Source organism: Globicephala melas, chromosome 13, assembly GCF_963455315.2.
Source record: "Globicephala melas chromosome 13, mGloMel1.2, whole genome shotgun sequence".
In the NCBI taxonomy this organism is placed as follows: Eukaryota; Metazoa; Chordata; class Mammalia; order Artiodactyla; family Delphinidae; genus Globicephala; species Globicephala melas.
Window position 1 is genome coordinate 83,013,620 of NC_083326.1, and position 23,004 is coordinate 83,036,623.

Below are 23,004 nucleotides of genomic sequence, written 5' to 3' on the forward strand. Positions count from 1 at the left end.
CTAGAGGGGAGAGGCCAGCGGCCCTAGGGGCCACACTACCCATGGGAAGGTTTGGCGGGGGGCAGTATTTGACCCCACTGCAGTCTGCTCTCTGGCCTGTTAGGGTGCACATCCATTCACCCCATCTCAACATCCCCACGGCTTCCTCCATCCTGCTGGTTGTGGCATCTGCTGGGGCCAGAAAGTGGGGCTCCCCACCGTCCTCATCTATGAAATGGGGCCACCTCAGCAGCGGTGTCAGTCGGGCCTCCTGAGAGGTGCAGGTGTGCCCGGCAGCGGGACCCTGGGTACCTGTCTCAGCAGGAAGGAGACCACATCCGTGGACTCCCAGTAGCTGGCGTGGAAGAGGTGGGGCAGGGCCACGGTGGGGAAGGCCGTCAGGGCGTCGGGGCAGTACAGGGCGTAGTCGATCCGCTTCTGACCCCACCACTTCGCCGCAACTGCCAAGAGGAGGGGCTGTGACTGGGCTGGGCCCCAGGGGCTCACCTGGCCCCTCAGGCCGGGCGCAGCCCAAAGGCAAGACCCTCCTCTGACCAGAGAGAAGGGCTGCAGCCAAAGCAAGTCTCCTTCTCCCAGGCTCGGCGACGGGAGCAGCAAGCAGCCAGGGCGCCTGAGGAGGGGGAGGTGGGGGACTGCGGCTCAGCCGGGAGGATGTGGAGATACAGGGCGAGGGGACACGCCCAGTCCGGAGGCAGGACGCCCTGGCCCTGGTCCTGTCCACCCCCCGCCTTGGGCCTTATCACTGCCCTCTCCAGGCTTCTCCTGGACCCCCTGTCTGCCCCCGCAGGCCTCAAGGATGTGCGAGGCTTTGCAGAGATGGAGTCACGATTCCTGGGCCCCAAGGCAAGGCCCGCTGTCCTCAGCACCTGGCAGGCAGGGTGTGAAGTGAGGGCCTTCAGTCTACAGAGCCTGCGCGTGAAGCCGGCTCCCCCTCCAGGCTCGGGGACCGCCCAGGTTTGCAAAAGCCTCCTGGGTGACTGCAGGAGATGCACCTGGTTAGGCTCGGGGTGGCCCTGCTCTCCGCCTGCAGCCCGCCTGACGAGCAACCCCCAGCCCTCACCCGGCCTCCATCCAGCCGCCCCCCCCACCCCCCGCTGCTCCTGCTTCCTCCCTGGAAGTCTGGGTGCTCCCAGACCAAGCCACCAGCTCCCCACTAGGCCTCAGCGGGGCCCGGGGGTGAGGCGTGCCTGGAAACGGAGCGTGACCCCAGTTAGAGAAGGCGACGTGTGCGCATGGAGGGCTGTGACGCCCGGGACCTTCTCTGATGTCCAAGTTGGGGAGGCGGGGGCCCTCCCCAGGCTGGGGCTCGCCTGCTGGCCCAGGGCGGTGGGCTGTAGTGGGGGAGGGCAAGCAGGGACGGGCACCTGACGCTGGGGCTGTGGCTAAGCGGTGCACAGGCTCAGCCCTGCTGGGGCCGCCACTGCCCCCGCGGGCCAGGAGGACACCCACGCCGGCCTTAGCCCCGGAGCCCTGCTCTGACAGGCAGCCTGGGAGCCAGTCACGTGGCAGGGGGCCGCTGGCCCCGGGGGAGTGTGTGTGTGGGGTGACCCGGACTCCGCTTCCAGCTGCTGAGAAGCTTCTGAGATGGGCAGGAGCGAAGGAGGCTGTGGGTGACTCTGCCCCCTGGGGCGGCAGGAGGGGCTGGCACAGGAGACCTCGCCTCCCTGGCTCCCCTCGGCCACCACTGCAGCTTCTCCAGAAATGGGCCCCTCAGCTTTCTCCTTCAAGGAGCACCTGCCCCCCTGGGGCTAGGACCCCTCCTCCCAGACCCACCCACCCCCAGCTGAGACAGCACCACCCATCTCCCACCACCTGCACCTGCCCCCCCCACCATGCCCTGCCCCAGGGCCACCCCTTTCAACGTTCCTTCCTTGCAGAGTCCTCTATGGACACAGGGGCTGGATCACTCTTCGCCGCGGGGCCGTCCTGGGCACCGTACAGTGTTGAGCAGCATACCTGGTCTCCACCCACCAGATGCCAGTGGCGCCCACCCCAGTTGCCTCCAGACGCTGCAAACTGTCCTCTGGGGGACGGGCACAGTGGCCGCCATTGAGACTGGCTGCGACAGGGCACAGCCCCCTTGCTGTGACGGGGAGGGCAGGCCCAGCACTGCTGCACTCACTCTGGGCAATGCTGGACGCCGTGTAGCTCTCAGCCATGCCCGACACCTGGCTGGCGATGCTGATCTCGCTGGCCCGGCGGAAACCTCGGGCAGTGGGGGCTGTGCCGGGCGAGGAGGGGGCCGCGTGCTCTTGGAAGACCGCGTTGTGGGCCTGGAGTGCATCTGCTGCAGGTGGACAGGGACCAGAGACCGCGGGTAAGGAGGCCTCGCCCAGCCCGGCCCTCCAGCCCCCGAGCAGTGAGAGGGGGCGTCCAGCATGTGCCGGGGCTGGGGCAGCCGGAGTGGCCGCTGTGCCAGACGAGGCCGACACGTCCAGCTGCAGAGGAGCAGGGGTATCTGAGCACAGCTGGCAGAGAGGATGGGCCCGAGCATGCCAGGGCCAGCCTGCTCAGGGCCCAGAGCTGAGGCAGAGAGAAGGGAGCGCTGGGGCAGGGGTGGACAAACGGACCAATACAGACACAGTGGGCAGGGAGGCAAGGCGGCCGGGCTCATGCCCCACACTGGCCACGGCCACCCTTCCAGTCCAGCCATCTTGGCCTCTGGGGCTCGGCCTGGCCTGGCCTGACCCACAGCCCGCGGCAGCTGGCTTTGGGGGCGCTAACAACAGGGGCCTGGGGCAGCTTCCCAGGGATGCCCAGCGCTGAGGACTGAGAATGAGGCAACACCCCCTGCACGTGCCTCACACACGGGTCACATCGAGCCAGCCCTGAATGGGCATCTGGGGACAAAGGCAGGGGCTGAGGGCTCGAGCCAGGCTCACCTGGGTCCAGCCTGAGAACGGGGCTCGGTTACAGGACCCACATCTAGACGGGGTGCAGGAGATGCCTGGACCTCCTCAGGAAGAGGTAGTGGGGCCTTGAGAATCCAAGCCCTCACCAGGACCGAAGTCTTCTCCTGGGGGTCAGGTGGGTCCCAGCGGGCTCGAGGCCTCACCCCAACTCCTGCTGCTAGCCTCACAAACAGGGGAGAGAACCCTCGGACTGACACCTGTGCTGGGTGACCCTGAGGCAGCTGCTCCCCTCTCTGGGCTCATGCACCTCCTCTGCTTTGGGTCCCCTCCCTGCTCTGCCTAGTGTCCAGAGAGGGGGCACCAAGCCTGCTCCCAGGGCCTGTCCTGCCTGGTCTCTGCTTCTCGCCACCACAGTTCCACAAATTCCGGGTAGTCAAGGAGGGCACGGGGGTCCCTGAGGACCAGCGGTCAGCCGGTGAAGCAGACGCCACCACGAGCAGGGGGGTTACACACACTCAGCAGAGCTCGGGCTGGGGTGGGGCCCGTCTCGCCAGGTGACTGTGAGAACGGGGTACTGGTCTCCAGGAAGCCATCCCTGTGAGGGAGGGGGACCAGGGGGCCGCCCTCCAGGACCAGCTGGGGGCTTCTCTGCACGGTCTGGACTGGAGGCATATGGGGAGAGAAGAGGGGACACAAGAATAGACACTTGTGTGCACGTGACACAGACACGTGCCGCTCCTCAAGAGCCAGGACGTGACAGGACTAGGACACGGGGGCAGGTGGGACGGGCCGTTCCCGGGGGGCGAGAGTGGGTCACGGGCAACCCCCTCTCATGCTCCTGCACCCCAGCTTCAGGCTAGGTGACCTGGAGGCTCCGGGGCTGTCTGCCACGGGGTCCCTTCCAGGGCAGGACAATGCCCGGGACTCAGCCAGGGGCCCTCAGGTCCTCAGGTCTGCCTTGGCAGGGGGGTGGGGCGGGGAGCGAGGTCCCTAGCTCTGTGTGTGTGTGGGGGGGGGGGAGTGGGGGGGGAGGCCCTGGCCTGTGAGGCTGTCTCCCTCCTACCTCCCTGGGGTGGGTGGGGCTAATGCACCCGCACCTATACCAGGTGACCCGCTTCCAAGGTGTTCAGTGCAGGACGCCCCTCCCCGCACGGCAGGGCCAGCCCCGGCCTGGGGCACCCAAGGAGAGGGGACACGTCCCACCCTCCCCGAAGGCCGGGGGCCCATGGGGCTCTCACCCAGCAGCGTCGAGCAGCCGTCCCCCAGCGGGTAGCGCTGGTAGCGGGGGATGCTGAGAGGCGGCAGGGCGTGGAATCGCCGCTCCAGCAGCGGCTCCAGGCGCGAGGCCGACGGGTCGGCGGGGTGGAAGAGGTTGTAGACTTGCTGGCAGGCAGGCCGCAGCTGGAAAACTGGGGGGCGGAGTGGGGGCGGAGTCGCAGAGCCTGGAGCTAGCTCCGCCCTCAGGAGGCGGGGCCTAGAGCAGGCTGGGATTGGGTGCAGTGCGACGGGACGGGGTTGGGGATACAGAGAAACCCGAAAGTGTGTCTCTATCAAATTTGGGATTCTGTTTGGGCCACTGTCCCTTTATTAACCAAATTTGTTTTAATTGAAAAAGTTATAATGACGGTGGTTAAAAATATTTCTTTTTAAGCACAGAAATATATATGATAAAAGACATAACGGAGGGTCTCCTTTCTCCCCAGAGCCCCGGGGCTGGCGCCCCACCTGCAACTTTTGGGAGCCTCACGCGCATGCGCGGCCTGAGCCGGGTAGAGCTATTAGAAATGTCTCTAGGCTGTGCGATGGGGCTGGGCTTTCGAACATCTCATAGTTGATGGGAAGATCACGTGAATGTCATTATAAACTATCAGTAACCTATATCTCACTTTAAAAAATACATACAAATAGGAACATAATCTATGCTTTTTGAACATAATCTATGCTTTTTTTTCATTTAACACAATAAATGGGAGTCTCTCGTATCAGCACTCTAGTTCTGCCCCATTCTTTTTAACTGCGGCGGGGTATTCCACTGTATGGCTGTGCCGCGATTGATTTAACCGGCTCGCATCCCATTTAGGTTGGTTCTGGGTTTTCACCCTTACAGATGACGTTGCCCTAACATCAGTGTCTCTGAGCTGTGTGCTCATACCGAAGCCACTGTTTACTTGCTCTTGGGCAAGTGTCTACGCCTGCCTCTCTGAGCCTGTTTCCCGCTGGGGCCCCTGCACAGCTCCTGTAGGATGGCAGTTCTCCCTGGACCACACTCGTTGATCCCAGGGTCACTGGGCAGGGACTGTTGCTCTGACGGCTGCTTAGCCCACAGGTTCTGTCTCCCTGTGTGTGTAGCCATGAGGAGGAACCTGGAGCAGCGTGGCTGTGGTCCCTCTGGGGCTGGGAGGCCACCCGATCGAGGAGACTTTGGGTGCCTGGTTTCACATCTCTTCCTTATGGGAAGACCTTGGGCCTGGGAGACTGGGTCTGGCCCCATCTGATCCTGGGGCAGCCACTTCCATCTCTGGACCTCAGCTCCCAGAGGTGCCTTGGAGATTAAACGAAACAGCGTGCTGGGAAATGGGGCCAGGGACTGAGCTGCTGAAGCTGGAGCAAAGGAGAGCAATGGGTCCTTGGTGGGGGGTGCAGAAAAGAGGAGGAAGGGGCCTGGGAGGTGGCCATGGCCTCATGACAGGGGTCCACTGAGACCCTCTGCCCAGCTCATGCCCACTCCCCCCCCCCACCTCACTCCTCCCCTGCAGGGACTCTCACCATCCAGGGAGGGGATGACGGTCTTCCTCAAGGCCAGGACCAGCCCCAGCGGGCACCCGAAAAGGAAGAGGTCAGCGATCTCGAAGTCGAACTTGCCCACGGCCCCTGCGCCGTCCAGCATGGTGGAGCTGCTTGAGTGGCGGGAGCTGGGCTCATTCCTCAGCACGCTGGCGTGGAGGCTGCAGATGCCGGGGGACGAATGAGGTCACACCACAGCCCTTCTCGGGGCTGGCCTGTCCTTAGCCTCCTGAAAGAGGCTCCTCAGGGGTCATCAGGCCCAAACGAGGCTTGGCCCCTGTGTGGTCCTGTGAGTGCAGCTGTCCAGCACCTGCTGGGACACCTCCGGTGACAGCAGGTCCCAACCTCTCTAGGGAGCCCACCGCCTTTGGGACAGCCCTGACCAGGATCACGCCGCCCCTGGTCAGTTCTGCTCCCTGATTCTGCCATCCCCACTTCCAGCCCTGGTCAATCTGTTCCCTCTGACTCAAGATGGCCCAAGGCATGTACAAGACCACAGCCGTACCCAACAAGCACCTTCTCCCGGCTGAAGAGCCGTGGCCCAGTCTGGGGATCGCAGGACAAGGGCCGGGGGGCCTCCAGCACCCTCTTATCCGTGTTCTCACTTCTGAGCCGTCCCTCTGTCTTAGAGTCCCCGACCTCACCTGGCGGCGGGCCTCACTACCCACCTGGACAGGAAGGCCTGGTGCTGCTGGATGGTGTCCAGCTCGTAGGTGGACGAGTCACTCCTCTTGCGGGGCAGCTGCTGTTTGGGGTCCTCAGCGCCGTTGCTTCGGGGGATGTCGATGTTGCTGCGGCTCAGGTGCCGGCTGCTCTCCAGGGTGCCGCCATGTGCCGCACTGACCGTCGTGCCCGGGGACAGCAGGTCAGTGTCCTGGAACGGCCCCATGCAGGCTCACTGCCCGGTGGCCACTGGCCTGGCCCCCTCTTCAGTGTCCTGGAAGCCGTGTCTGCCCTCCTGACTCCAGGCCCACTGGCCACTGCTCAGCGGCCTCTCACCCAAGCCAGGGAGGGAAAAGGCCTGTCCCTCTGTGCCCCACGGTCCCCCCCAGCCTTCACTCCTGGCCTGGCCTGCCCACGTGGGCCTTGCTGATCTCCCACTGATCCCGCTGCCTCGCCCGGCCTGCCAGACCATTTGCTAGTCTGCAGCAGAGGGACCTTGGGTGCTCTCTCCTACTGGGAAGCTCAGAGGATCCACCCCCAGGACCAGAGCCTGCTCCCCACGTGCAGATCCTGCTTCACCGCCTGCTGAAGCTGCCGTGCTCCTAGGTTGATGTCCCACGCATCCACCCCCTGCCTTTGGGCACCTGCGTTAGCAACCTCTGCCCTTCCCTTTTTCCGCAGGCCTCTGGGATGTTTGGAGCCAGAGGGTGACACTCCTCAACCTGGAGGATCCCTGCTCCGGGGGGCTGGGGGAAGCTAGTACCTGCACACTGGCCACACTGCCCCGCCGGCTGCTGCTCTGACTCTCAGACACCGTCTGGTTGCTGCAGCATAAGGCATCGAACGCCAGGATGCCCCCAACGCAGTCCCCGATCAGGCAGACCTGGAGGGGGAGAGGCTCAGGGGCCTGAGAGCCCGCCCTGCTTGTTGGAGGGCTGGCTGGGGAGAGCCCTGGCCTGGAGGACCAGGCCAGCCCACCCTGCAGGGTTTCTGCCTTCCCTTCCCCCACCCCACAACTCACCTGCCCGTTGAAGGTCACGCCCTCCTGGGACTTGATGAAGTCCCCGTAGGCGAGGTTGGCCCGCTGGATCACTGTGGCAACGGCCTCCTGGTAGTGGGGCGAAGAGGTTGCCAGCAGGGGCAGGGCGGCCAAGGGGATGTGGTCCTGGCTGCTGGACAGACAGCCTTCGTCGTGGCTGTAGGGGCTGAGGCTGGGGGCGGGAGACCGGTCAGGAGAGAGCAGGTGGCCTCAGCTCAGCCCAGTGGGCCCCTCTTCCCTGACCCGAGCATCGGAGCAGGAGCTGCCTGACACCCTGAGAGCCTCAGCCCTGACTTGGCAAACCTCGTGGGGATGCTTCCAGGCCAGGCATGGGGAACAGGGCCGGGGAGTAAGGCCAGTACGTCAGAGGCAGGTCAGCATCCCCACATTACAGATGCAGAAACAGGCTCAGCTCTGGGCCCCGGCCCCTCCAGGACTCTAGGCTCAGCCATCTGCGTAGGTTGTGCCGCCTCCCGGCAGAACAGGCTAGACGGCGGGTTTGGACGTCGGCACTGTGGTCCCAGTACTGCGGCTGGGGTGGGGGTGGGGTGTCTCCTGACCCTCAGGGCCAGGGGAGGGGCAGGTGGCAGCGAGCCTGGGCACTCACTCGGAGACGAGGGCGAAGGCAGCGGAGCAGATGGGCGGGCAGGGCACCAGGCGGATGGCCAGGTGGCCCAGGGCGCTGGGGTAGTGCACGCGCATGACGGTGTCGAACACGGTGGCGATGGTGTTGGTGTCGCCCTGCTTGGAGCCGGGGTCCCCGGCGCCCGTGTCCAGGATGGTGCCTCCGTGCAGCAGCAGCAGCAACACGTGGATCTTGGAGGGCGGCACGGCCAGCGGCGGGCTGACCTCGTCCTGTGCGGGTGGGGGGGTGAGCTCCCTGGGGACTCGGCTCCTGGCCGAAGCTTCTGTCCTGCTGGGGGGACGCTTGTGGCGGCCCAGTCACTCCCTCTGAGACCCCGTCTCAGTTCCTCTGCTCCAGGGCCTGGTGCCCCTCCCCCGGGGAGGCCCAGCTGCTTCTTCCCCTCCCCTCTGTGTTCAGCCCTGCTCCCTGCCGGCCTGACAGGGGCACAGAGGACAGGGAGGGAGAGGGTCTCTTCCTTCCGAAGCACAACTCCACCTCCCATCTGCGGGCCCAGGCAGGGGCTTCTGGGCTTCCAGCCTTGGGGGACAGGCAGAGGCTCAGCCCCGTGCGGGCCTTTGGGGCCTGCCTGCCCTCCGTGTGTCTGTGTCCAGACGTCGGTCTGTCACAGGCTCTCTCTCTTTTATTTAAAATTTATTTTATTTTATTTATTTACTTTTGGCTGTGCTGGGTCTTCATTGCTGTGCGCAGGTTTTTCTCTGGTTGCCGCAAGCAGGGGCTATGCACGCAGGCTTCGTTGCCCCACGGCATGTGGGATCTTCCCCGCCCAGGGCTCAAACCCGTGTCCCCTGCATTGGCAGGCGGATTCTTAACCACTGCGCCACCAGGGAAGCCCTCACAGGCTCTCTTAAGAGGGGCTGGGGGGGACTTCCCTGGCGGCGCAGTGGTTGAGAATCCACCTTCCAATGCAGGGGATGCAGGTTCGATCCCTGGTTGGGGAACTAAGATCCCACATGCTGCGGGGCAACTAAACCCGCACCACAACTAGAGAGAAGCCTGTGCACCGCACCGAAGACCCAATGCAGCCAAAAACCAAACCAAACCAAACCAATCCAAACCAAAAAAATTCTGAGGCAAGCAATTAAAGAAAAAAAAAGAAAGAAAAAGAGGGGCGGCGGGGGTCAGGGATTCAGATTCAGCTTGGCCGCTCAGCCAGCAGCTCTGAGCTCTCCCTCCATCTACATGGGCCCTCCCCCGCTGCCCCAGGCCCATGGCCCCCAGGCCCTGCCATTCCCAGCCTCTAAGACCAAGGTCCTCAAGAGCAGAGATGTCCCAGAGGTGGCATAACCCCAGCATCTTAGAGTGTGGAGGGCAACGCAGGTGTGTCTATCTGAACCCCCCTCATTTGTGAGGAGTCAGCCCTGCTTATGAAGTCCAAGTGAGACTTACACACATCCACCATGGGAATGGAACTGTTCTATCTAGAGATGAGGTGGCCCAGAAACGACAAGGGACTTGTCTAATATCACACAGAGCATCAGTACCAAGCTGGACCGGAACCCAGAGCTCCTGCCACCAGCTCAGTGCTCTTCTGCTACCCTAGGCTGTAGCCCCATCCCCAGGGGCCTCTCCCCATCCCTGGCTTCTGGTGTGTGACTTCTGGTGTGGGAGGCCAGGGCCAGGGCCCAAGAGAGCCACAGGTGAGTACCTGCCTTGCCCATATTATGTCAGGGGCTGAGGGGAGTGGGGAAGGGAGCTGAAGAGAGGGGCCTGTCCCTACGGAACTCAGGAGCAGAACAAGGGGCTGAAGCCATCTGGAGGGGCCATGGGGGGTCAGCTGGCCCTGAACTGGGCACTGAACCCAGGAACTGGCGAGCCCACTGGGAACGGGTCGGGCTGGGCTGGGAGCCTCTGAGCAGCAGAGGGCTTTGGGCGGGAGGAAGGCTGGTAGGTGGTACTGGGCCTGGGGTGGAGGCAAGGCTGGGCTGCCTCAGTCCCCAAGAGGGGGCTGGTCATCGGCCGGTTGTGGGCCACAGGGCCTGGGCAGGAATGAACTCACGGCCCAAGGCAGGGTGTGGTCACTGGCTGCCCAGAGCACAGGCCAGGATAGAAGCACCAGATGGTCCCAAAGACTGATCAACACAGCCAGGCGAGAGGCTCATGGAAGGCGCGTCTTACAGCACCCTCCCTGTCACCCCCACGTGGGCCCTAGTCACCTGGGACGGGCAGGGCTGGGCAGTGCGGGGCTGAGAGAATCCTGCCTGTGCCGGGCTGCTGGGACCCAGCGCTGGAGGCTGGGGACTCTTCAGGGACCCAGGAGGCCGGTCCGAGACACAGCTTTCCTCCCATTCAAACTGCTTTCTACAGGGGCACACCCTGCCTGAGACTCGAAGCCCAGTGGGAACAGAGCCATTGGGAGGCGGGGCCTGGGAGCCCACTCTGGAGAGCCAGGGGTCTCCAGCAGTGACTAGGTAAAGCCATCCTCCTTCCTCGAGCCTGGGAGAAGAGGCTCCGGTTTGGGGACCGTTGCCAGCAAAGGGATCTGACTCTGGATGGCGGTGTCCCAGAACCAGTGCTGGGTCCAAATGCACATCCCCAGGAAGATCCAGAGCCCGAGGCCCCTTCTGCCCCTCCTGGGGTGCCGTCAGAGCTGTGTGCGCCGAAGGCAAGGAGGGGGCTCCGTTTGCTTTATCGCCATTAACCGGCAACTGGGAATCAATTCCCCTCGTTCCAGTTACCCTTCTAGAAAAGCCTGCTTCGACCTCAGACCTCAAAGAGAACCCCAAGAGGAGGAGGGCGGTGCGGATGCACCCCCTCCGCGGTCCAAACTCCCCACGGGTCCTGAGTCCCCAGAGGTGGCGTCTCCACCTCGGGCAGCTAGAGGCCAGAGCAGTGAGGTGACCGCAGTGTGTGACAGCCCCACTCTGCCCCAGCTCCTGCCCCACTGCAAACAGCTCTGACCGCCCACAGGTGGAGGAGGAGAAGGGGCGTGAGCTCCATGCAAAGAACCCCCGAAGCGGACACAAGCGCTCTACCAGGACAGTTTGATTGGACAATTAGACTCTTCCCACCCCCGGCGGGGCGGCCACATCACTTCTGCCTAGATGACTTTCGCTTCCTCCCCTTCTATCTTTTTTCCTTCAGGGACTTCAGACAAGCTTATTTTTGATCTGGAATTTACAAGTTTCTCATTTTGCTTTCCAAGGGTGGAGCGGGGTCAAGGCCTTCCTCGGGGGAGCTGTCTGCCGTCCCTACTGGCTCTCAGGGGCATCAGAGGGGCTGGGCCCCAGGCCTCTCTCCAGTGGTGCCCAGGACAGTGTGGACATGATGCTGTGGGAGCCAAGCTCCGCCTCCATGGTCTCCCCCGCGGGACTGGTCCTTTACGCCCTGCCCCCCCTGCTGCAGCCCTGGCCCTCTCCACCTTGGCACCCACCTCGATGATGTTCAGCTGCTCCACACTGGAGGCCACCCTGAACTCGGGGGCGCTCTGGCGGTACAGACCGTCTGCAACACAGAAGCGGTGGGTGGGTGTGAGCAAAGGGGCAGGCCCAGCGGACAGAGGCTGTGACCGTGACAAGCAGGGCCCGAGGTGTCCCCCCAACCCCCCTGGGTGCTTCGGTGCTCCTCCTTAGGAGGCTGTAGCCTGCAGCCCCCAGCTGGTTACCCTGCGTGTCCTCTGGCTCAGGGCTTTCGATTTTGTCCATGAGGTCATTGGAGTTCCACTTGGTGATGTCCTTGGGGAACATTTCCTCTGAGTCGGACAGGTCCTCTGGGGAGGAGAGAGAGGGGCTTCAGCACCCTGATCAAGGGCAGGGAGTCAGGGGAGGGGGCCGCTGGGAGGCCTAAGAGTGGTCGCTCTGGGGGCTCCCATGCTTCTCTGGCCCGTGTGGCCCTCCCCACTTGGTTCTATGCTCTCCCTTCCTTAACAGGACGGACACACGGCCACATACTCACGGGGCTTCTGCCTGATGTTTTTCAAAAAATTGTGGTAACTTTCACTTAACATAAAATTCACCATTTTAACCATTTTCAAGTAGCATTTAGTCCATTCGCAATGCTGTGCAACCATGAGCTCTATCTGGTTCCAGAACTTCTCCATCTCCCCCGATGGAAACCTGTCCCCATTAGCAGTCATGCCTCATCCCCCGCCTCTCCCAGACCCTGGCAACCACCGGTTGACTTTCTGTCCTTATGGATTTGCCTGTTCGGGACATTTCCCATACATGGGATCATACAGTATGTGGTCTTTTTTTTTTTTTTTTGTGGTATGTGGGCCTCTCCCCGTTGTGGCCTCTCCCGTTGCGGAGCACAGGCTCCGGATGCGCAGGCTCAGCGGCCATGGCTCACGGGCCCAGCCGCTCCGCGGCACGTGGGATCTTCCTGGACCAGGGCACGAACCCGTGTCCCCTGCATCGGCATGCGGACTCTCAACCACTGCGCCACCAGGGAAGCCCCAGAATGTGGTCTTTTGTCTGGCTTCTTCTACTTCCCATGGTGTTTCTAAGTTTCAACCACATGTCAGTGCCTCATCCGTTTTCGTGCTCGAGTCATATTCCATCGTATGGACGGACCACGTCTTGTTTCTCCATGATGTTCCTGACTGTTTTCAATGTCCACAGAATGACTGCTTAGTGAGAAGTGCTGCTATGAACAGTTCCATCCATGACTTTTTTTTTTTCTGCTTTTCTGAGAACTTTCACCCATGACTGCTGGGTAGGAAGCAGCTGTCTGGGCTTTGCCGTGGCTGGTCCCTCCTCTGTGGGTCACTGGGACAGTTTCCCCAGGACACTGCGGCTCTGGCATCTCCTGCTCTGCTGTCTCTTCTCTTTTCCAGCTTTTTCTAAAGTTTCTACATTAGATGTGTCTTTGCCTCATATCAGGGACACAGAGCCAGGGGGGGCTCAGCCTCTTGGCCTGGCTGGAGGGCAGTGGGAGTATGGGATGCCCCAAACACCCTCTCTAACCTCAGGGAGGCCCCAGGTGCAGAGGCTGCCTCAGGAACCACCTGCCTCCCTTTCCGGGTCCCCACCCCAGGGCCACATCTGCCTCTGCCCTGCTGTCTGCCTGTGGGCAAGTCCCTGTCCCTTTCTGAGTGCATCCCGCCTTATAAACTGCAAACCTGTCTCCCTGTACCTGCCTGCTGGCCCCCTTACTTCCTCAAGAGGAAAGGCAAGGTAGGAAGCGAGGACGTTTGGTAGGTGCATCTCCCCAGCACAGGTGGGTGATTTATCCGGCTGTTTGCTGTGCTTATTCTGGGATTCGCGGGAAAAAGGGTACTTCATGTATTTTCTACTTGTTTGTATTTTCTAAGGTTTCTACATTAGGTGTGTGTTAATTTAATCATGAAAAGATAGTAATTACAAACATTAGAAGATTAGAAGAAGTTATGCTTTTGTAAAGCTTCTTAGGGAATTATTATTATTATTATTTTGGCCACACCGCATGGCTTGCGGGACCTTAGTTCCCTGACCAGGGATTGAACCCGGGGCCATGGCAGTGAGAGCACCGAGTCCTAATCCCTGGACCGCCAGGGAATTCCCTTTGGGAATAAATTCACATATGGAAAAAATGTCACCGTCTGATTTTAAATCCATTTTGGGGGGGTTCGAGAGAACAGTCCCCACCTGCCAGACCCCGTGCACATTGATACCAGGTTAAGGTGAGTGTGAGACCCCAGACTCCTGGTGGCTTCATCTCATCCTGCCCCTGCCCCCACGTGCTGCTGTTCAGCCAGAACTCTTCACAGGTAATCCCCACCTTGACTTGCATCCCCTGCCGCTCTCTCAGACCCCTCCCCTCCCCCTCTTGGGAAGGCCCGTGTGCTCCAGGGTGCTGCCTACCGTGAGCATCAAAGAACTCATCATCCGAGCTCTCATCTGAGTCCCGGGCGATACTCTGCATCCTCCACTCCGAGATGCTGTGGCGGGAAGGACTCGCTGGAAGGCAAAACCCCAGACTGACCGACCACCCAGCAGCACTGGGATAAACGGGCGGAGGCGGGCAGGTGCGATGATGCTGGAGTAGGGCCAGGAGGGCTCAGCAGGGGATGCAATGGAGAAATGAGGGCTCTGACGCATCTCCCAGCCCACCTGGCACAATGCAGTCCTGTCCCGGGAGGACGTGGATGGGGGAGGGTATCAGGTATGAGGCCAGGATGTGCAGTCACCCAGGCTTGGGTCCACTCCTATGCCCTAGACCTGATCTGCTCAGGAGCGAGGCCCCCTCCCTTTTTTTTGCCGCACCACTGCGTGGCATGCGGGATCTTAGTTCCCCGACCAGGGGCCGAACCCGGGCGCTGGCAGTGGACCGCCAGGGAATTTCCAGGAGCGAGCCCCTTCAACTCTGCCACGGCGGGGCCGACAGACAGGGATGCCCGGCAGGGGCGGGAAGTGAGATTAAAGGTATTGATCCGTGTGTCTCCATGGGTCCCTTCAGCACAGCACAAGCCTGGTGTGGGAAAAGCTGGATTTGCGGAGTGGGTGGGACTCCTGGTGTTTTAGACAAAATACACCGAGTTTCCCCAATAACCACCGCACTTTCAAGTGAGTTCCAGAGAAAGGCCTTTCTGAGTATCTGAAGCCTTTCAGGGTCCTTTGGCCTGGCTGCTCCCTCAGGCGCAGAAGCCTCTCCTGGGTGTGCTGGGTGCAGTGCACCCAGACCCCCCCACCCCGCCTTGGAACCCTGGCTCAGAGCTGCAGCCGGCTGGGTCCCAGGAGGGGCTGGGAGTGGGGATCCCACGTGGCCAGCCTGCCTGTCTCAGCTGGGCTGTGTGGGTGAGTCTGGGTGGGTGAGTCTGAGGGAACCTGCCAGGGTTGGGGCAACGCCCTGGGCTTCACTCCGAGGCGGAGGCTACAAGGAGGTGACTAGTTCTGAGTCCCACAGGTGTGGCCCGCAGGTCCGAAAGCAAGAGTCCACCTTCAGAGTTCGAAGTCCCCGGCAGAGGCACGGGGCTGCCCTGGTAGGGGCAGTTGCCGGGGTGGACGAGCAGAGGGCAGGGACACCCGCGGGGACAGAGTGTGCTCACCTCCCCGCTTGGACGACCGGGACGACTTGGAGGACGTGGACCACTGCTTCTTCAGACCCCTGCCCGCCAGGGGCTCCCCACCGCTGCTGCTGGGCTGCGGGGGCTCCCTGGGGGCCTGGGCCTGGGGGGCCTCGTCCTTGGCCAGCTCCGCGGCCCCCTCGTCGTCCTCACTGAACTGGGCCATCTTGCGGGACAGCATGAGCTGCGCCTCCTTCTCCAGCTCCCGGATGTTTTCCATGTTCAGCCCGTACCACTCGTCCTGCCAGCACCAGGCCTGCCGGTGGGCCCTCACCATCACCTTCCGCAGGCCTGCAGGGGAGGGGGAGAGAGACAGAGCCGTGTTAGAGCCCCCGGGGACTCCTAGGCTGGGAGGTGCCCGGCGGTGCAGGACAGGCTCTGCCCCTCACCCACTGCGTGGCTTCCAGCAAACCACTGCCCTCGTGCCCGTTTCCCCATGTGTAAATGAGGGGTCCAGCTCACAGATGGCTTCACAAGCTCACAGTGGCTCTGTAACTGGGGTACTGGGGCTTCCCAAGGTACTGTGTCTGCTCAGAAGCCATGCTGGGGGGGGGGGGCGGGGGGGAATTCCTGCCTTGTGGGGAGCTGGAGAAGGACTTCCTGAGTGTTTCCTATCTCAGAGTCAAGGACACTTCTCTTGTCGAATTTCCCACGGGAAAGTCAACCTCAAGTTCGAAGCACGTTGGTCCTTTCTTTTTTAAACAGAATATATACACATACGATATAAAATAAGATATAAAATACAATAAAGTACGATATATAAGAATATATCATATATAGAAAATAAGATGGAAAATAAGATACTTTTAAGGTATAAAGAACAGAAGAACCACAGGGACAGGAAGCAGATGGGGGCCCGCCTTGGGTGGGGATGAGAGTGGGGGTGATTGCGAAAGACTCTGGGAGCGTGGAATGTTCTAGAACTGTGTGCACTACTCTGAAAACACACTCAAGCTTACGGAACTCAAACTTCTCTTACGACAGATGCAAAATCAGGCCTCAATAGGCTGCTTAAAAACCATTAAGAAGAAATAAAGCATTTCCCCCCCGCCCTGCCTCCCCCCCACCCCGCCACCACCCATCGAGGGAGTAGACGTGACCAGTAACACGGAGCCCACGGTCGCCCTCCCAGACGCATCTTCCTCCCGCCCTGAAAGGGTCCATCCTGAATTTTGTGTTTGTCACTTGCTTTTCTTTCCGTGTTTTTCTATACAGTATGTTGGGCTGGCCTACACGTTGCTGACATGTACATGTATGTGTCATGCTGCATGGAGTTTTCTGCCACTTCCCCTTCTTGGGTGAGTTGCCGGTATGCTGCCGTATGGTATTTATTTGTGTGAAATACCACATTTTATTTATTCTTTCTCCTGCCAGCGGGCCTTTGGCTCACTTTCATTGTTTGTCTGTTTTGCTTTTATAATCCTGCTGCTCTGAACATTCCGGAACGTGCATTTGAGTTTCTCCAGGGGGGCAAACTCGGAAGGGTCATCACTGAGTCTTCCTCCCGCTTTCCTAGAGAAAGCTGAGCGGCTTCCCAGGTGATCCGGCCCTTCCTCGTTCCCAGGCTGGTCTCTGGCGACCCTTCCTCCGGGCTCACCTCCTGATTCCCACTTGCAGCTTTGCTCAGGCCACTCGGCCTCCCCAGCCGTCCTTTCTATATCCCTTCATTCCCAAAAGCCTGCCTGGGAGAAACTCCCTCTCACCCCTGCTCCTAGGAGGGTGCCCCCAAGCCCCAGGCCGTGGCCTCAGGCACGCCACCCTCAGGGTCAGCCAGCACCCACACTGGACAGACCGTCTGATGAGATGTGATGCACAGACGAGGACGGCTGGGACGGGAGATCTGGGTTCAGACCCAGGGCTGGCCCTGGGCTTCCTCCACTGCAAATGGGGGTTGGAGGGGGTGACAGTGGCCACCCTGCAGGGCCATGGAGAGCTGATGTGACCCCTGTGAAGCATACCGTCAGTACTGTGACTCTGCTCATGGCTACACAGTCACCCCTGCTCTTGGAGTGAGCAGGTGTCTGCCTGGGTGCCACTCCTGGATCATGAGTCTTGGGGCTAAAACCAGGCCCTGGACACTGACCTCTGCCCTGACTGGGGGGCAGGGAGGAGCCCGGGTCGGCACTAGCTCCTTCTAGAACCCCTGGGCATCTGCTGTCCCGTTCCCTGGGCACCTGCTCTGGGCCGGGTGGGCGTGGGTGTAGGACAGGAGGATGTCCGAGACGCTCTCCCCTGGGACTTCCAGCCCAAAGCGGGCGGTAGTGCCGGGGCAGGGCCTGGGGTCTGGCCTTGGGGTGCCGAGAGGTGCTGTGAGCAGCAGGGGGGCAGTCCCCTGGGGCTGCTCCCCCATGGTGGGTGGACATCACGTGTTACAAATACCATCCGCAGTGTCTGAGGCAGGCGTACGCTGCCTGTCGTCTGTAGGCGCTCGGCAAGTGTTTATATGGTCAAGGTAAACCAGGTGGGTAGCTGCATGTGGGCCCTGGGGGTCGCCTGTCCAGAGTAAGACAGGCAGATGCAGAGAGAGAGGGCGGGCAGACGGGCACACAGACGGAGAGGCCGGGCGCGCTCACCCGTGTCGTGGATGAACCGCTCGATCTTGGACTGCATGCCCCAGTAGCGGAACTCCACCTTGCAGAGCTTGTAGGCGCACATTATGGGGAAGACCTGCTGCTTGTACTCCTCGATCCAGTTCTCAGACAGGGGCCCCCGCTGGGTCTTGGTCGAGTAGAACAGCTTGGGGTCCTCTTCCGTCTTATACTCGTTGGGGGGCACGGGGTCCTTGACGATGTCGATGAAATCTACGGGGAGACCCCGTGAGTGACAACGTCTGCCCCAACCTCCACCCCACTCCTCCCCATCCAGTCTCCTCGCCATGTCCCTGCCACCCCCAAATCCTCGTGGGGCCCCAGGCCTCGATGGGCCACGGGGCCCGACGTGGGGGTGAGGACATTGTTCTGGTCCACCCTGACCCCGAGCTCCCCCGCCCTCAGGACCTGTGGCTTTCCTTGTTGCCTTTTCAAATCATTTCAGCAACCCCCCTGTTTTGGGCACACTTGCCAAAGCGGATAAATAAGGTGATGAGCTGGAGAAGCGTGGGCGAGATGAGGATGGAGGATGTGGGATGTGGCGGGGGCGAGGAAAAGAGTAAAGCTTCCCAGAAAAGCTGGTGTTTCAGCTACAGGAGCAGAACTGTGAGGCCAAGAACGTCCCAGAATGTGACACTGAACCAGGAGGTGGGGGAGTTTGGGGAACCACCAGGGTGTCCATGTGGGTGGAGGTGATGGGGATGCAGCTGGACACATCCGCCATCTCTCACCAGGCTTTGTGCCCGGCCGGCACCCTGAGGGGAAGTGGCCCTACAGATGAGCTTTAAGGCGGCTGGCCTGCTGGGAAGCCCCTCCCAGACAGATCAGCAGGGAAGAGTCCGGAAACCACGTCTGATGGGCCCAGTGGGAGGCGTCGGGCCTGAGAGGGTCCAGGATGTGCCTGAGAGTGGGCAGCAGATGCCATGGGGCTGGGCGCTTGGGAAACAGCACTGGGGGCTGGCGGGACCTGGGTGAGGGGCGGGACAGTGACTCTGGGAAGGACCACCTCTTGTCACACGGCTCCTCCCCCAAGTCAAAGCCATCCTGCTAGGCTGGCTCCCCGAGGTGTGCATGTGGTAGATGGGCTTGCGTGCCAGTGGCAGACCTCAGGACAGGGTCTGTGGCTCAGAGACTCCTTCTTTCAGATGTGTGGGGACGACGGCACTTGGGGGGGCTCTGCCCCGACCGGGCCCCGGCTGTCTCGTCTCCCTGGCTTGCTGGCACTGAGTCTGGGTTGTGGTTTACAGACGCAGGCGTTGGCCCGGCCGAAACTGGTGACTGGTCAGAAGCGGCCCGAGGGCAGCAGGATGTGGGGAGGGATGCACATCCTTCCTGGAGCAGACCACGTGCCCAGCCCTCTCAGGCAGGCAAAGGCCGCTAAGGCGGGGGCTGGGACTTAGGAACCATGGCAGGAGGCCTTCGGGGGGAGCCTGCAGCTGGCCGGACAAGAGCTGCCAGAGGGCCTGTGTCATGCTGGGCCCTTCCTTCCTGTTATGGGTAGAATGTGTCCCCTCCTAAACTCATTCATTGGAGTTCTGGTCCCCAGGGCCTCAGAATGTGACCTTATTTGGAGACAGGGTCTTTAAAGAAGTCATCTAATTAAAGTGAGGTCATTAGGGTGCACCTAATCCAATATAACTAGAGTGCTTATAAAAAGGAGAAATTTGGCTCAATTAAAAAATAAATACACCTGAAACTAACACAGCATTGTAAATCAACTATACTTCAATTAAAAAAAAAAAGGAGAAATTCGAATACGGACATGCACGCAGAGAGAACACCATGTAAAGATGAAGGGAGAGATTGAGGTGATGAGTCTACAAGCCGAGGAAACGCCAAAGATTGCCAGCAGCCCCCAGACGCGAGGGGAGAGGCCCAAACCGATTCTCCCTCAGGGACCCCAGAAGGAGCCAACCCTGCTGACACCCTGACCTTGACGTCTGACCTCAAAACTGTGAGACAAAAAGTATCTGTTGTCTTAAGTCCCTTAGTCTGTGGTACTTCGTTCTGGTAGCCCTAGGAAGCTAAGGTATCTCCCCAAACCCACTGGGGCCTAAAAACTCCGGCAGGAGGGAGGAGTCTCAGGGGACTGCCCTCCAGGCCTCTGAGGCCGCCTGGGAGTTCATCAACACCCCTCCAACGCCAGCCGTGCACCCATCTGGGAACCACAATGGCTTGTTCCTACGGCCTTGGGGCCTGTTGAGGTGCGGCTGGTCCACAGATGTGTCTTGTCTGGGTGGCATATTTACAAAGATTTTTAATTAGTTGTCAACATTTAGGAATTGGAAGATTTCACACGAAAACCCTGATTTCTGGCCTCGCTTGAAAGAGAAGATTTAACAAATGGGGCCTGTTTCCCACATGGCATAGTTGGCTAGAGGGGAGTAGAGCAGAGGCCGCCCACCGTCAAGGGGACACAGGCCCCATCCGGCCTGCTGCACTCACGCATGGCTGTCAGCCTGATGTGGCCCCCAAGCACACGCATGCATTTCTGGGGATGGGGACACTTCGAAGGGATGAAGGGAAGGGGCTTGAGTGGGAAACGCACGTAGCCTTAGTGGGCACATCAGGGAAATGGGGCCGAGGAGACCCATCCTTCCTGCCCCCTCACCTCTGACCAGGCTTGCTTGGACTCTAACCTCCCCGCCCAGGACAGGAGCTGGTCTGCAGCCTGCCAGGCCTGAAGATCAGGGGCAGAATCAAGGGGCCCACGGGCGGGGAAACCGGGAACTCAGCCCTGCAGGGCTCCTGCCCTTCCCGGAGTTGGGAGCGTCAGGGTAGACGGTTACCGATCGTCAGCTGGTTCTTTTCCACAGGAGACAGGCTGAACACATTGGGGTTTTCTCCAGCATCAGTTTTATAAAAGGTTTCGATGTCAATGGAGAATTTCTCCACAAAAGGGCAAGTGAACCTGCGGGGGAAGGAGAGTATCCATCAGGACTCGAGCTTAGCGGTGTAGGCGTGGGTGGCTGGGTGGAGGACGAGGGCTGGAGTGGTGGCCGAGACGCGTCTGTCCTGTCCAGCTCCTGGACCTTCACCTCGTCCCAAGAAGAGCCAAGTCCAGGTTGGGGGGAGGGATGGGTTTAGGGGGAAGAGGGAGTTGTTCCGGGAAGCTGCTGGCAGCCCTGTGTCCACGTGTGTGAAGCGTGGTGTGGACTCAGGCACAGAGAAGGTGGCACGCTGCTGAGTCGGCTGAATCTGTGTGACATGCCACCCTGTCCCCTGTCCCCTAAGAAACCAGGTGTGGCAACAGGGAAACAGCCCCTCTCTCTTGCCTGGAGATGGGCTCAGAGGAGGAAAGTGCTGCTGGGAAGACGCATGACTTGGATGGATCCTCCAGCAAGCTCCAGGCCCTCGACAACCTGGGGAAGGAAGCCCCAGGAGATGCATGGGGACTCCACCTGCCCAGCAAGTGGGCGGCCAGCTGGGAGCGGCCCCCGATCTCTTCTAACGAAGCAGTGCTCAGCTCTATTGGGTGGGGGCGCAGAGTGAAGAGCCCCCCTACCAGAGGGATCCAAAGAAAGCCCTGCTCAGCATGGTTTGTTATAAAACATCATCATAGTCGCTGAGGGTCTCAGGGCTGGAGGGAATCTCTGGGCCATCTGGTCTACCCTCAGTTTGTGTTTCTTCCCAGCTGGTGGACGGTCCTGCATTCCCAGGCGAACGTTAACGTGAGTCTGTATTCCCTGAGCCTTCCCAGATGGCAAAGGAGTCTCAGATGGCCCTCGCTGGACTCAGGCCTTCCTGGTCTCCCCCACTGGCAGGCTAGAAGGCACCTAGGGGTATACCCTTCCCTCTCCTGCCTGTTCTCTGAGGGGGAACCTGAGGGACCTTCAGGGTACCGCTCAGAACGGAGGCTCAGCTCCCCAGAAGCCAGGGCTCCCTGGGGTGTGGGGATTGAGCCTGTCTGGGGGGCCAGCACCAGCATCTATGCTGCAGGGTTGCTTCCCCAGCAGACAGCACAGGGGCTGAGGGCAAGCTCACCTGGTTCGGGTATAGGGGTAGGCGTTCCAGGACTCCTCCACCACCCGCAGGGCCGCCTTGGGCAGGATGGAGCGGAACCAGCTGGGGATGTGCATGCCCACATGGTACACCTTGTGTGTGTACTGCCCGGAGCCACCAGGGCCGTCCGTGTATGGCCGGTTCTCCAGGATCTCCACGCCACTGCCTTCACCGAACGTCTCGTTACGGCTCTTCTTCTGTGGGGACAAAAGCATTAGCGATGTGTGGGTCCAGAGCACTCTGCAGAGGGGGAGGGGCTTAGGAGACTGGCCGAGGGTGCTGAATGGGGGGTGGGGTTTTGGCCAACCAGGCTGCCTCCTCCTGTGTCACTGCAGGACACCGCCCCCCCACCCCCCGCCCCGCGCCGGCCCCAGCACTCATGCAGGAGACTGAAGGGGCCACGGTTCCCTGTCCGAGCCCAGCACTGCACGTGCAAACTCCTCCGTTCTGACTCCTGAGTGTGCCGGGACTGAAAGTGTTCCCAAGGTCAGGAACAAGATGAGGATGCCTGCTTTCTCACCTCTAGCCAACATTGTACTGGAGGTTCTAGCCAGAGAAATTAGGCAAGAAAAAGAAATAGTAAGAGACATTCGAATAGGAAAGGAAGAAGGAAAACTATCTCAATTTGTTGATGACACACCCATATACAGAAAAACCTAAAGAATGCCCCCCACATCTGTCAGACCTAATACATATATTCAACAGAGCTTCAGAATACAAAATCAACCCACAAAAGCAAATACGGCAGAAAGGAAATAAAGAAATCATTTCCATTTACAAGAGCATCCAAAAGAATAAAATACCTGGGAAGAAATTTAACCGAGGAGGTACAAGACTTGTACACAGGAAACTATAAAACATTGCTGAAAGAAATTAAAGAAGATCTAAATAAACGGAAAGACATCTGTGTTCACGCACTGGAAGGTTTAATATTTGTTAAGATGTCAATACTCCCCAAAGCAAGCTGCAGGTCCAATGTGATCCCTGTCGAAATCCAATGGCAGTTTTGGTAGAAAGGGAAAAACTGATCCTAAAATTCATATGGAACTCCTAGGGCTCTCAAACAGCCGAAACAATTTTGAAAACAAAAAGGAAGCTGGAATGCTCACATTTTCCGATATCAGAACTTGCTAAAAAACTATAGTAGGGGGACTTCCCTGGTTGCACAGTGGTTAAGAATCCGCCTGCCAATGCAGGGGACACGGGTTTGATCCCTGGTCCGGGAAGATCCCACATGCCACGGAGCAACTAAGCCCGTGCGCCGCAACTACTGAGCCCACCTGCCACAACTACTGAAGCCCACAAGCTCTAGGGCCCGTGCACCACAGCAAAGAGTAGCCCCCGCTCACCGCAACTAGAGAAAAGCCCGCATGCAGCAACAAAGACCCAACGCAGCCAAAAATAAATTTTAAAAAACCCCACAACTACAGTAGGGACTTCCCTAGTGGCGC

At 60.2% G+C, this 23,004-nt stretch overlaps 1 protein-coding gene across 6 annotated transcripts in view; it reads right to left on the bottom strand.

Annotated features, from left to right (window-relative positions):
* PITPNM2 (phosphatidylinositol transfer protein membrane associated 2) overlaps positions 1–23,004 on the bottom strand; it is a 144,658-nt gene that overhangs the window by 4,972 nt on the left and 116,682 nt on the right. For all 6 annotated transcript variants that reach the window (XM_060310469.1, XM_060310471.1, XM_060310470.2 and 3 more), the window contains exons 3-17: positions 21,536–21,750; positions 20,341–20,462; positions 17,537–17,764; positions 14,946–15,254; positions 13,762–13,857; positions 11,586–11,690; positions 11,355–11,425; positions 7,946–8,193; positions 7,321–7,510; positions 7,063–7,182; positions 6,305–6,510; positions 5,619–5,797; positions 4,091–4,261; positions 2,123–2,287; positions 292–440 (exon numbers count right to left, since the gene is read on the bottom strand). In XM_060310469.1, the coding sequence (XP_060166452.1) occupies positions 292–440; positions 2,123–2,287; positions 4,091–4,261; positions 5,619–5,797; positions 6,305–6,510; positions 7,063–7,182; positions 7,321–7,510; positions 7,946–8,193; positions 11,355–11,425; positions 11,586–11,690; positions 13,762–13,857; positions 14,946–15,254; positions 17,537–17,764; positions 20,341–20,462; positions 21,536–21,750 (2,574 nt within the window). The remainder of the gene's footprint in view (positions 1–291; positions 441–2,122; positions 2,288–4,090; positions 4,262–5,618; positions 5,798–6,304; positions 6,511–7,062; positions 7,183–7,320; positions 7,511–7,945; positions 8,194–11,354; positions 11,426–11,585; positions 11,691–13,761; positions 13,858–14,945; positions 15,255–17,536; positions 17,765–20,340; positions 20,463–21,535; positions 21,751–23,004) is intronic.